This window comes from Scyliorhinus canicula, chromosome 5 (genome assembly GCF_902713615.1).
Source record: "Scyliorhinus canicula chromosome 5, sScyCan1.1, whole genome shotgun sequence".
Classification (NCBI taxonomy): domain Eukaryota; kingdom Metazoa; phylum Chordata; class Chondrichthyes; order Carcharhiniformes; family Scyliorhinidae; genus Scyliorhinus; species Scyliorhinus canicula.
Window position 1 is genome coordinate 81926966 of NC_052150.1, and position 13763 is coordinate 81940728.

At 44.7% G+C, this 13763-nt stretch overlaps 1 protein-coding gene across 5 annotated transcripts in view; it reads right to left on the bottom strand.

The window, feature by feature from the left end:
* The window catches only part of colq (collagen-like tail subunit (single strand of homotrimer) of asymmetric acetylcholinesterase), a 174752-nt gene that overhangs the window by 106645 nt on the left and 54344 nt on the right, over positions 1–13763 (bottom strand). For all 5 annotated transcript variants that reach the window (XM_038797297.1, XM_038797298.1, XM_038797296.1 and 2 more), the window contains one exon: positions 7689–7793. In XM_038797297.1, the coding sequence (XP_038653225.1) occupies positions 7689–7793 (105 nt within the window). The remainder of the gene's footprint in view (positions 1–7688; positions 7794–13763) is intronic.

Consider the following 13763-nt stretch of genomic DNA (forward strand, 5'->3'; position numbering starts at 1 on the left):
TGAGTCCGGAGAATCTCGCCCTATGTTTTCGAATACTTATGAATAAGGACAAGAGTGGTCTTCGAGTGAGGGTGCTAAACTTGGGAAAGCAAACTACAACAGAATTCGGCAAGAGCTGGAGAATGTGGATTGGGAGCATCTATTTTAGGGTAAATCCACATTTGATATGTGGGAGTCTTTTAAAACCAATTGTTTAGAGTGCCAGATAGGCATGTTCCTGCAAAAATGAAGGACTCAAATGGCAGGATTAGGGAACCATGGATGACAGGGAAAATTGTGAGACTAGTCAAAAAGAAAATGGAAGCATACGTAGGTCTTGGCAACTAAAACAGACAACGCTTTTGAAGAATAGAGGGAAAGTAGGAACAAACTCAAACGGGGAATTAGGAAAGCTAAAAGAGGCCACAAAATGTCACTGGCAAGCACGGTCAAGGAAAATCGCAAGGCCTTTTATACATATATAAGGAACAAGACGGTAGCTTGGGAAAGAGTATGTCTACTCAAGGACAAAGGAGGGAAGTTATGCGAGGAGTCAGAGGAAGTGGGTGAAATCCTTCATGAGTACTTTGCATTGGTATTCACCAAGGAAAGGGACATGTCGGATGTTAAGGTTAGGGATGAGTGTGTGAATACTCCAGGACATGTCAGAATAATGAAAGAGGAAGTGTTGGATATCTTAAAATGCATTAAGGTTGACAGATCCCATGTGCTGGATGAGATAAATCCCAAGTTACTGTGATAGGCAAGAGAGGAAATAACTGGAGCCTTAACAGATATCTTTGCATCATTTTGACCACAGGAGAGGTTCCAGAGGACTGGAGAATAGACAATGTTGTCCCTTTGATTAAGAAGGGAAGGTAATTATACACCAGTGAGCCTGATGACAATGGTGGGGAAGATGTAAGAGAAGATACTGAGGGACAGGATTTATTCATATTTGGAAGCAAATGGACTTGTTAGTGATAGGCAACATGCTTTTGTGTGGGGAAAGTCATGTCTAATCAACTTGATAGAGTGTTTTGAGGAGGTGACAAAATTAATTGATGTGGGAAACTCTGTGGATGTCGTCTACATGGACTTTAGTAAGGCGTTTGACAAGGTCCCTCATGGCAGACTGGTACAAAAGGTAAAGTTGCATGGGATTCGGGGTGTGCTGGCTAGATGGACAAAGAACTGGCTTGGCAATAGGAGACAGAGATTAACAGTGGAAGGGAGTTTTTCAGAATGGAAATCTGTAACTAGTGGTGTTACACGGGAATCAGTGCTGGGAGTACTGCTGTTTGTGATATAAATTAATGATCTGGAGGAAAATGTAGATGATCTGATTATCAAGTTTGCAGATGACACTAAGATAGGTTGCGTTGCAGATAATCGGCAGCACGGTAGCATTGTGGATAGCACAATTGCTTCACAGCTCCAGGGTCCCAGGTTCGATTCCGGCTTGGGTCACTGTCTGTGCGGAGTCTGCACATCCTCCCCGTGTGTGCGTGGGTTTCCTCCACGTGCTCTGGTTTCCTCCCACAGTCCAAAGATGTGCAGGTTAGGTGAATTGGCCATGATAAATTGCCCTTAGTGTCCAAAATTGCCCTTAGTGTTGGGTGGGGTTACTGGGTTATGGGGATAGGGTGGAGGTGTTGACCTTGGGTAGGGTGCTCTTTCCAAGAGCCGGTGCAGACTCGATGGGCCGAATGGCCTCCTTCTGCACTGTAAATTCTATGACAATGAAGTGGACTGTCAGAGAATACAGCAGAACATAGATATACTGGAGAGCTGGGCAGAGAAATGGCAGATGGAGTTCAATTCCGACAAATACGAGATGACGCATTTTGGAGAATCAAATTCAGGTGTGAATTATACAATAAATAGCAGAGCCTTTAGGAACATCAACATACAGGGATCTGGGACGTTCATGTTCATAGTTCCAAGAAAGTGACAATGCAGGTGGATAAGGTGGTCAAGAAGGCATATGGTATGCTTGCCTTCATCGGCCGGGGCATTGAGTACAAGAGTTGGCAGTTCATGTTACAATTGTATAAAACCTTAGTTAGGCCACATTTTGAATATTGCATGCTGTTCTGGTCGCCGTGCTGCCAGAAGGACGTGGATGCTTTGGAGAGAGTGCAAAGAACGTTTACCAGGATGTTGCCTGCTGTGGAGAATGTTTACGATGAGGAGAGGTTGAATAAACTCGGATTGTTTTTGTTGGAAAGACGGTGGATGAGGGGCAACCTGATTGAGGTCCACAAAATTACAAGAGGCATAGACAGGGTGAATAGTCAGACGCTTTTCCCAGGGTGGAAACTCAATTACAAGGGGCCACATGCTCAAGGTGAGAAGGGGAAAGTTTAGGGGAGATGTGCGGGGAAAAGTTTTCACGGTGGTGGGTGCCTGGAAAGCTTTGCCAGTGGAGGTGGTGGAGGCAGGCACGATAGCAATGTTTAAGATGTATCTTGATAGAAACATGAATGGGCGGTGAATGGAGGGATTCAGATCATTTGGGCAGCACAGTAGCACAGTGGTCAACACTGTTGCTTCACATCGCCAGGGACCCGGGTTCGATTCCTGGTTTGGGTCACTGTTTGTGCGGTGTCTGCATGGTATCCCCGGGTCTGAGTGGGTTTCCTCCGGGTGCTCCGGGTTCCTCCCACAAGTCCCAATGACGTGTTTGTTAGGTAAATTGGACATTCTGAATTCTCCCTCAGTGTACCCGAACAGGTGACTTGGGGATTTTCACAGTAACTTCATTGCAGTGTTAATGTAAGCCTCCTTGTGACACTAATAAAGATTATTATTAGTAGTAGTAGGTCTAAATAAAGAGTCTGGATCGGCGCAGGCTTGGTGGGCCGAAGGGCCTGTTCCTATACTGTAATGTCTTTGTAAGAAGTCTTACAACACCAGGTTAAAGTCCAACAGGTTTGTTTCAAACACTAGCTTTCGGAGCACTGCTCCTTCCTCAGGTGAATGCCGGCATTTCCACATCCACGTAATGTTCTTTGTTCTTTGTATTTAATGCGAGTGGCGTTTCAGAGCCACTTGTTTCTTGGCACTGTAAGCGCCGGGAAACACGCGGCTAAACGCGCTCGCTATGGGACTTTGTTCCCATTTAGTTGAATCGCGTACTATGTTTTAGCCTGCATCTCGCTGGGCAGTACAGTGGTGCAATGGTTAGCACTGCTGCCTCACGGCGCTGATATCCCAGGTTCGATCCTCGCCCTAATCACTGTCCGTGTGGAGTTTGCACATTCTTCCCCATGTCTGCGTGGGTCTCACCCCCACAACCCAAAGATATGCAGGGTAGGTGGATTGGCCACGCTAAATTAACCTTAATTGGATAGAAAATGTTTTAGCCTGCATCTCAAATCACCACACATTATGAAGGATCTCATGGTCAAAAAGCCTTCAGTTGCTGAACATTCTTCCCCTCTCTATTGTTCCTTCCACTCAGATCACTGTTCGCTCGTTCCTCATTCACCCAATATTAATGAACAATATTTCACTATTATCCACAGTAAGATCCCAGAGTTTCAATCATCTTTTTAATGGCTTTTTCTCTCTGTATCTTTCCCTTTCATCACATTTAATGTCGTGACCCTAATATTTCACTTTGAAACAATAGGTCGGATTATCACCCTTGGGCAGTTGGCCAGCAATATGAGCCGGCTGCCTAATCCTGCTGGCAAGAAGCCTGGACTATTTCGAGGGTAAGATCTCATTACGTGCTGCTGGCAAACTGCACACCATTGTGGGTTTCCTAATACAGCTCAACATCACCAGGCCAGACTTTATTCTTGCCCCTCCTCACCTCATAAAAATAATTGGTCCCATATGTTTTTGGAATCTCCTACTCTTCATTACCCGGTACTTGTGGGGAATTATATGCCTGGTTATCCCTCAAAATTATGTCATATACAGTTTACATACAGTAGTGTAGGTTCCCATTTGATTTAGCTGGGCTCCTGCGTCACTCAATGGAAAGGCCCAGTGCACATGGTGACAGAGCTGCAACAGGCTGGTAGGCATTACACAGCAATTTTAGCTCAATTACACCCCATTTCCACCTTGTGGGCTGAATTAAAAATCACCCAAATATTTGAAAGAAGCCACGTGGAGGGCAGGATGTGAATCTGCATGAAGTCGCCCAACTACCAGGTTGCAACACCAGCTCATGTGGCATGTTATCACCACAATGGTCTATTGCAGCACTACCTGCAGTTGGAACTGATACTGTACATTCATGTGGGCACGTTCATAATGATCTTCTCCATAAAGAATGCCTGGCACAGGTATCAATTGGAAATGGAATGTTGTGGGCCACTCCACGATTTTAATATAAATGAGATTGTTTGATTTTATTTAAGTCTAATTAAATAGTAAAATCTACAGTAATTTGGGAAGCAGTGAAACAGAAGTATGTGGTACAAAGAAGCTTCTCATCAATTAAGACTGAAGAGCCTGGAGATATGTACTCAAGCTGCTCCAGCACCAACAATGCAACACACTTAGAGATATGGGCACAGAGAATAAAAGTACAAGGAGTGTGCACAAATATTTTTAACATATTACAAATTCACATTGCACTCCATACGTTAACGCCACAATGATAGATTTTTAAAAAATTGGTGGAAAAATAATGTTCATTAACCCATGATTACTAAATGAGCCTCTCACCCATTGAGCTCAACACAAACTAAACCACATACCGAGCACATATCGACACACAACGCATTTCCCCTATGGGCTTGGTTCTCCAGACAGAGGCTCAAAACTCATTTACACAAATGAATCAGCAATATGAGAAATAAATTCACCTTGTTAATGTAGCTACAGCATTAGGAGAATATCCGAATTGGAAACTTTACAATGGGAAATATTTCAAGCAATTCTTGCATATGACCTCATTCACTGCAGAGATATTATTGATAATCCTGCTCTTTTATTCTCTCAGGTCCTAAGTCTTTCCTCTGGATCCTCTTTATATGGCTGTATATCATAAAGCCTCTGTTCACTTTTAGTGCTTGTTCATGTGCAGATTTCCAGAGGGCTCCTGTATACATCATTTTTATTTTAATGGTACTACTAAACTGATGCAAATGTTCACATAGGACAAAGTCTTCTGCAAATAATAATTGCAAATTCTGCAAAAAGTGACAAAATTTTGAGTCATAGCATTATTGTTCATCTTCAGTGTTTCCTTAAGGAGAATTATATAATGCTGGCATAAAGTCCATTTACTGGCAATCAAAAATCATGTTAAACTAGTTTTGGTGCCTTTGGGTAACTCCATTTTCATTTTTTAAATCCAGGTGTGCAAGTCAAAGAGATACCAGATTGTAAGGCGGGATTTAACTAAATGGGAACAAAGTCCCATCGCGAGCGTGTTTAGAAACATAGACAAAAGGCAGCACGGTGGCACAGTGGTTAGCATTGCTGCTTCATGGCTGCCTCAGAGCTCGATCCCGGCTCTGGGTCACTGTCCGTGTGAAGTTTGCACATTCTCCCCGTGTTTGCGTGGGTTTCGCCCCCACAACCCAAAAGATATGCAGGGTAGGTGGATTGGCCACGCTAAATTGCCCCTTAATTGGAAAAAATGGATTGGGTACTCTAAATTTATTTTTAAAAAGAAACATAGAAAAAACAGGAGCAGGAGGAGGTCATTCGGCCCTTCAAGCCCACTCTGCCAATCATCACTGATTTATGGCTGATCACCTACTCAATCGCCTAATCCCGCTTTCCCCCATATCCTTTGATCCCCGTTCGCCATGTGTTATATCTCACTGCTTCTTGAAAACATATAATGTTTTGGACTCAACTACTTCCTGTGGTAATGAATTCCACAGGCTGACCACTCTCTGGGTGAAGAAATTTCTCCTCCTAAATGGTCTACCCCATATCCTCAGATTGTGACCCTGGTTCTGGACACATCCACCATCGGGAACATTTTTCCTGCATCAACCCTGTCCAGTCCTTTTAGAATTTTCCAGGTTTCTATGAGAACCCCCCTCATACTTCTGAACTCCAGCAAATACAATCCTAACTGATTCAATCTCTCCTCGTATGTCAATACTGCCATCCCAGGAATCGCTGCACTTTCGCTATAGCTATAACATCATTCCTCAGATAAAGAGACCAAAACTGCACACAATATTCCAGGTGTGGCCTCACCAAGGCCCTGTATAATTGCAGCAAGATATCCCTGCTCCAGTGCTCGAATCCTCTGCAAAGAAGGCCAACATACAATTTGTCTTCTTTACCGCGTGCTGTACCTGCAAGCTTACATTCAGTGGCTGGTGTACGAGGTCACCCAGATCTCGTTGCACGTTCCCCTCTCCTAATTTATGGCCATTGAGATAATATTCTGCTTTCTTGTTTTTGTGACTAAAGTGGATAACGTCGCATTTATCCAAATTATACTGCATCTACCATTTATTTGCCCACTCACTCAACTTGTCCAAATCGCACTGAAGTATCTCTGCATCCTTCTCACAGCTCACCCTCCCACCCAACTTAGTGTCATCTGTAAATTTGGAGGTATGGCATTTTGTTCCCTAATCTAAATTATTAATATATAGCCGCGTGTTTCCCGGCACTCGCAGCGCCGAGAAACACAATACTATAAAATGGCACCCACGTGAGATGGGGGTATCAGTGGGAAATGCACGGCCAAAGCCGCACATAGCCCCGTTTAGTGCACTGAGGAGCTCCTCTCGCTGGAACTCCTCAGTGAAGCGAGAAATCGGGATGCCATTTTTAAATAGTGTGCCGATCTTTAGAGCACCCGAAGCAACCCCAGACTCCTCCACCAAACCCTAACGCACTATGGGAGGGTCCCTGGGGGGGGGGGGGCTGTCCAATCCCCTGGGAGACCCCCATGAGTGCCGTTCCGTGTGGTCCCCGTTTGTGGAGGCCAGTACTGAACAGCACTTACCCAAGGTCTCTGAGACAAAGGGGTTAGATCCCAACTCCTCCGGTACCTGGGGAATCTGTACATTAAAGTGAGACTGGCTGTCTCGCTTTAATATGCAGATTTGCCAAAAAAGTGATCCCACCCACAATTGGTGGAATTTACAATGCAACGCCTCGTGAGATCGCGTTAGATTTTGCGTGGCATTGCGAGCCGGTAGATCCCGGGAGCGGCATCTCCCGGCTTCTATCGACCATGCTGCACCTTGGCGAGCTGCTTTTCGGGTGCAGCACGGCCATTGATTGCGCCCTTTACCTACGGTGTAGAGGTAGTGCAGTGAAATTCACGCACCAATATCCAGTCAGTTTCTCAAATACTCAAACTTCCCTTCCACAAATAATATATTTTAAATCTAGGCACCCAACCTTTTTTTTTAACAGGTCACTTCAATGCTGTATCAAAAATGTGGGCTGTGTCTTCCTCTTTTTACAGCAACAGTCCCAAATATAACTAATCCTTCATGCCTTATATGGAACAAAAGCGCCTATTGTAGTTTTCCTGACAATGGATAATTTACTCAATAGGATTAATTCAAGACAAATAAAAAGATTATCGTTTTCATTCCTTTAATAGTACAGTGGCTAGGACTGGGTGAAAGAAGAGTGCTGAGAGGAACTGAACGCAAGTACCTGCAAATTGCATTATTCCTAAACAGAGAAAATTCTACATTAAAGGAGAATGAAGATTCAGGTCATCCTGTTCATCCCAAAATGTTTACTAATCTTACCTGGGGTCCTGAAGGCCCAGGAGGACCAATTGTACCTTCTACTTTACATGAAGATTCAGTTGTCTTTATTTCCAGTGGTAAATTCTTCAAATTTAATTCTTCTTGCTAAGGGACAAAAACACCAGAAAAAGGTCATGTCTAAATGAACTCATTCAAAAGGTGAATGTGTTATTTAAAGGACTTGCCTTTCTCATTTGCAACCAGTCTATGGCCAAACATTGCAACTGTTTCTGAATATTGACGGCTTGTACAAAGTAGAATTAAGTGAAGAGGGCAAAATTCAAGGGCAGAGCTCACCCTACATTCCAACTATTTTAAATAATGAACAGAAACTTGAATAATCTCCATTGACATCCGATTCTTCCCATGTGTCAGCCAAGTAGAATTATAAGAAAACTTGACCCATTGCTAACGAAATTGAGTGACAAGTGTGAATGTGAAGGGTTAAAGTCTGTGGCACTGGAAACTACCAAATTTGAAAAAGGTAGGAGAGCAGTCAAGATAAATTAAAGAGCAAGTGGTTAGGTTGGCAGTCAATGATTTGTGGCTGCACTGCTCCATGGGGCATGACTAAAGCCTCTACCGGAAACAAAAAACCTAAGTCAACAGCTACTGTCACAAAATTTGAATAGTTACGGTAAACTTGGTCCAGCATGCAGTACCAACTAGGCCATATGTCAGAGTGTACAGATTGTTACAAAGCAACAAGTTTAATAGAAGCCTAATAAAAACAGGAAATGCTGGATAAACTCATCAGGATGTGGAGCCAGGCAGTCAGCGACACCTAGAGGATGGTGTGAGAGGACGACGTGGAGCCAGGCAGTCAGCGACACCTAGAGGATGGTGTGAGAGGACGACGTGGAGCCAGGCAGTCAGCGACACCTAGAGGATGGTCTGAGAGGACGACGTGGAGTCAGGCAGTCAGCGGCACCTAGAGGATGGTCTGAGAGGAGGACGTAGAGCCAGACAGTCAGCGACACCGAGAGGATGGTGTGAGAGGACGACGTGGAGTCAGGCAGTCAGCGGCACCTAGAGGATGGTGTGAGAGGAAGACATGGAGTCAGGCAGACAGCGGCACCTAGAGGATGGTGTGAGAGGAGGACATAGAGCCAGACAGTCAGCGACACCGAGAGGATGGTGTGAGAAGAGGATGTAGAGCCAAGCAGACAGCGGCACCTAGAGGAGAATGCTCATGACATTCAAAGGCAATAACATTGCTAATTCCCTCACTATCAACATGCTGTGAAGTTACCACTGGTCAGAAACTGAACTGGAGCAGCCTCAAATCTGGGGCAGCACGGTGGCAGTGGTTAGCACTGCTGCCTCACAGCACCAGGGACCCAGGTTCAATTCCAGCATTGGGTGATTGTGTGAAATGTGTCATGTGAGAGTACCCTTTAAGAAATGGGTGTTTAAGAAATGTACCTTTGAGAAATGAAGCTGCTCATGTTACTGGAGTGATGTCAGGGTGTGGATGGAGCTGAGCTCTACTTCTGCCTTTTAGTTTCAGTTTGGGAAAAGCTTGGGTGTGTCTGTGTTTTTTTCAGTGAGCTGCACTGCTGTTGATCTATGCCATCCAAAGACTATCTATGGATCATTTGGCGAACTCAGAATTGTAAAAAGGTCTCAATGTTGAATGTAAATCTAATATGCTCCTGTTTGAAGGTTGCTTAAGTCTTTTGGGTGTAAAAGGACAGCATATAGGTTACTTAGTGTTGTATTCTTTGGTGGGTGTATTTGATTTACTGGTTGCTAAGATATTCACTGTTTGTTTTAAAAAGGTTAACTCGAGTTCATAGAACAAACACTGTTTTGTTTTAAAAACCACTGGTCCATTTTCTGCTGTACCACACCTGTAGAGTGAGCCGTGTGCTCCCCATACCACAATCTATTAAAAGTTGTGGGTCAGGTGAACTCCATGATACACTTTGGGATTCTCTAAACCCTGGCCCATAACAAATGGTACTTTCTCCCAATGTCTACGTGGGTTTCCTCTGGCTGCTCAAGTTTCCTCCTACAGTCCAAAGAAGTGTAGGTTAGGTGGATTGGTCATTCTAAATTGCCCCTTAGTGTCTAGGAATGTGTAATAATAACAATCGCTTGTCACAATTAGGCTTCAATGAAGTTACTGTGAAAAGCCCCTAGTCGCCACATTCCAGCGCCTATTCGGGGAGGTCGTTACAGGAATTGAACCTGTGCTGCTGGCATTGTTCTGCATTACAAGCCAGCTGTTTAGCCCACTGTGCGAAACCAGCCTCCTATGTGTAGGTTAGATTATGGGGTTACGAGGATAGGGTGAGGGAGTGGGTTTAGGTAGGGTGCTTTTCCAGAGGGTTGATACAGACTTGATGGCCAAGATGGCATCCTTCTGTACTGTAGGAATTCTATGGTTCTATTGCAGGTCAGAGGCTGGGAATTCTGTGGTGAGTAACTCATCTCCTGACTCCACAAAGCCTCTCAACAATCTACAAGGCACAAGTCAGAGTGTGATGGAATACTCTCCCCTTGCATGATGAGTAGAGATCCAACAACACTTGAAGCTCGACATCATCCAGGACAAAGCAGCCTGCTTGATTGGCACCCCATCCATCAACCTAAAAACCAACTCCCTTCATCATCGCCACACAGCGGCAGCAGTGTCTACCCACTACAAGATGCACTGCAGGAACTCACCAAGTATCTTTGAGCAACATCTTCTAAGTCTATGACCTCAACCACCTAGAAAGACAAGAGCAGCAGTTGCATGGTAACACCACCATCTTCAAGTTCTGCTCGAAGCTACACACCATCCTGACCTGGAACTATATCCCTGTTCCTTTACTGTCACTGGGTCAACATCCTGGAACTCCTTTCCTATCAGCATGTGGGTGTTCCTACAAGGACTGCAGCGGTTCAAGAAGGTGGCTCACTAACTTCTCAAGGGCAATTAGGGAGAGGCAATAAATGCTTGTCCAGCCAGCAATGGTCACTTCCTATGAATGAATAAACAAAGGCACAGCAAGTGTTTAGGAAGGCAAATTAAATGTTGGTGTTTTGTTCAAGAGAAATGCAATATAATAGGAGCAATGTTTTACTGTGGCTGTACAGGGCATTGGTCAGATCACATTTACAATCAGTTTTTGGTCTCCTTATTTGATAAACGTTAATGATGAATTAGAAGCAGAGCAGAAAAGATTCACCCTGACACATTCCTGGGATAAAGGCCTGAAGAAAGTTTGAATAGGTTGGGCCTATACCCATTGGAATTGAGAGATTATCGTATTGAAACATATAAGATCCTGAGGGCACTTGAAAGGGTAGATACTGGAAGGATGTTTCCACGTGTGAGGCAGAATAGAATTAGGCAAGACAGTTTAAGAATAAGAGATCTCCACTTTAAGAAGGTAATTAGATTTTTTTTTCCTGAGTATCATTGGTACATGGTATCCTCCACCCCAGAAAGCAGTGAAGGCGGGCCATTAGATTTATTCGAGACAGACAGATTTTTGATAGACAAGGAGGTCAAGGGTAATTGGGGGCAGATATGAAAATGGAGTTGAGACCACAAGCAGATCGATGAAGGCTCTTAGGGCTCAGTAGCCTCCTCCTAAGTCCTATGTAACCCAGTAGCTCCATCAAGGTGAGGATTTAGGTGTGATGGCAGTTACTGCCTCAAATCCACCATATCCTGGATTAAGGTGCCTGCCTGAGGAGTTCTCTCCTATCCAACTGTACCAAGTTCTCCCATTTTACCAAAAAATGTATAATTTTTTGCGGGCCCCAAGGAAACAAGCAAAGAATAATTGTCTTTCGCCTATTTGGCTCTGGTTACAAAGATAGGGTGACAGGCGATGATTCACAGCCTCAACCAATGGTGGAAGAGGCAAATTAGGACTATTTCCAATTAAGGGAGAAGGAATAATGAGAAATGGGAATAAAAGTTGGGAAGTGGTAATATTTGTCAGCACATTATTACCATGGCTTCTGGAGTATGACTCTTCTAGATACAGTTCAACATCACTTCAAAGACAAGAGAAGAGAAAGATGTCTCCTCTGCTGGCAACACTCAAGGAGTCCTAGAAACTTGAGCGGTAAAGTGGCACAGTGATTAGCACTTCTGCCTCACAGCATCGGGAACCCGGATGCAATTCAGGCCTTGGTCACTGTCTGTGTGGAGTTTGCACATCCTCCCCGTGTCTGCGTGGGTTTCCTCCGGGTGTTCCGGTTTCCTCCCCCAGCCAAAAGATGTGTAGATTAGGTGGATTGGCCATGGCAAATTGCCCCTTAGTGTCCAGGGATGTGCAAGTTTGGTTATGGGGTTATGGGGATAGGGCTGGGTGGACATGGCCAGAGTGCTCTGGGCCGAATGGCCTTCTTCTGCACTGTAGGGATTCTATGATTCAATGGAACTTGTGGGATAAGAAACTTCGATATTGTGTTCGCTGCTATTTAAAAGCAGGCAGCATGATGGCGCAGTGGTTAGCACCGCTGCCTCACAGCATTGAGGACCCGGTTTGATCACGGCTCTGGGTCACTGTCCGTGTGGATTTTGCACATTCTCCCCATGTCTGCATGGATCTCATCCCCACAACCCAAAAAGATATGCAGGGTAGGTGAACTGGCCACGTAAATTGCCCCTTGATTGGATAAAAAATATGGTACTCTAAATTTATTTTTTAAAAAGTATATTTAAAATCTAGCTTAATAAATTGTACTTGATTCATTAATACTAGTTATTTGCACCTTGTTAGCTTGAGGACATACATAAATACACAATGTAAATACATAGGTACAGGCAATGGGTGAGCATACGGAGTGTAGTATTACTCGGTACAGAACATGCGTAGAGAGATCAGTTCAGTCCATAAAGGGTCATTCAGGTGTCTGGTAACAATGGGGAAGAAGCTGTTTTGAATCTGTTAGTGAGTGTTCTCAGACTTTTGTATCTCCTGCCCGTTGGAAGAGTTGGAAAGAGAGAATAACCGAGGTGGGAGGGGTCTTTGATTACACCGCCCGCTTTCCTAAGGCAGCGGGAGCTGTAGAATGAGTCAATGGACGGGAGGCGATTTTGTGTGATGCACTGGACTGTGTTCACGACTCTGTACGTGAGGACCCTCATGTAAGAAATTAAGAATTTGAAGCCAGGAGAGAGGCTCCCGCTGGTCGGCGGCACTTCGGTGTTTTCCAGGGGTTTCCCCGTGGTTTTGCCGGTCGCGATTTCTTCGGCCGTTGGGGCCTGAGGGACGGGAGCCGGGTCGGGCCGGTGTGGAGCCGGTGGGGACCCGCTTGACCGGAGGAGCAGGGACATCGAGCCCGAAGCAATCGGCGGGGGGGGGGGGGGGGGGGGGGGGGGGGAGCATGGCCTGAGGCGGGGCCTGAATCCAGCACAGATGTAGAGGGGGAGCGGCACACACTGGATGGCACCCCGCTGAAAATTAGAGTTTGGGATGTTTGAAGTCCGGTCCCAGGAGAAGAGATGTTTTGATTTTTGAAAAACAAATTCCTATTTTAAAAAAAATGTATTTTTAATATAATTTTTTTTTTTAATTTAAGAATTCGAAGCCTAGAAATTGTAATTAGAAGGGTTTTACACCTTAAAAGTCGAAACTCTTACATTTTCAGCCTCTGCAACATTTGCTTCATTTCTAACTGGGCTAAATTTATCTTGTATAAAAGATTCCGAAGTGTTTCTTATCAAGCATTCAATGCACTTGCGCGCACGCATGAGGGTGACACGGATCCCCCATAACTCCCCAACCGAAGCCTCATCAGATCCCCCCATTCAACCCCCAATGCACACAGCCCCATCAGATCCACATGCTCAGAGACCCCCATCAAAGACTTCTGCCGGAAAGCTGGAGCAGTCCAGGCAGTAGTTTGAAAAATCACAGGCATTTTCACTTACCCTTCCCTACATCTGCTGCCTCTGACAGAATTGTTTAAAGCAGCAGCTGTTACAAGTGTCAGAGGCTTCTTGGAAAGCCCAGTACACCTCAAAGGATTTTAAATCCTTTGGCAGCCTTCCAAATGCAGATCTTCAATTTCAATTTCACACATCAATACATTGCATTAGCCAAAGATTGACAGTTTTATTAT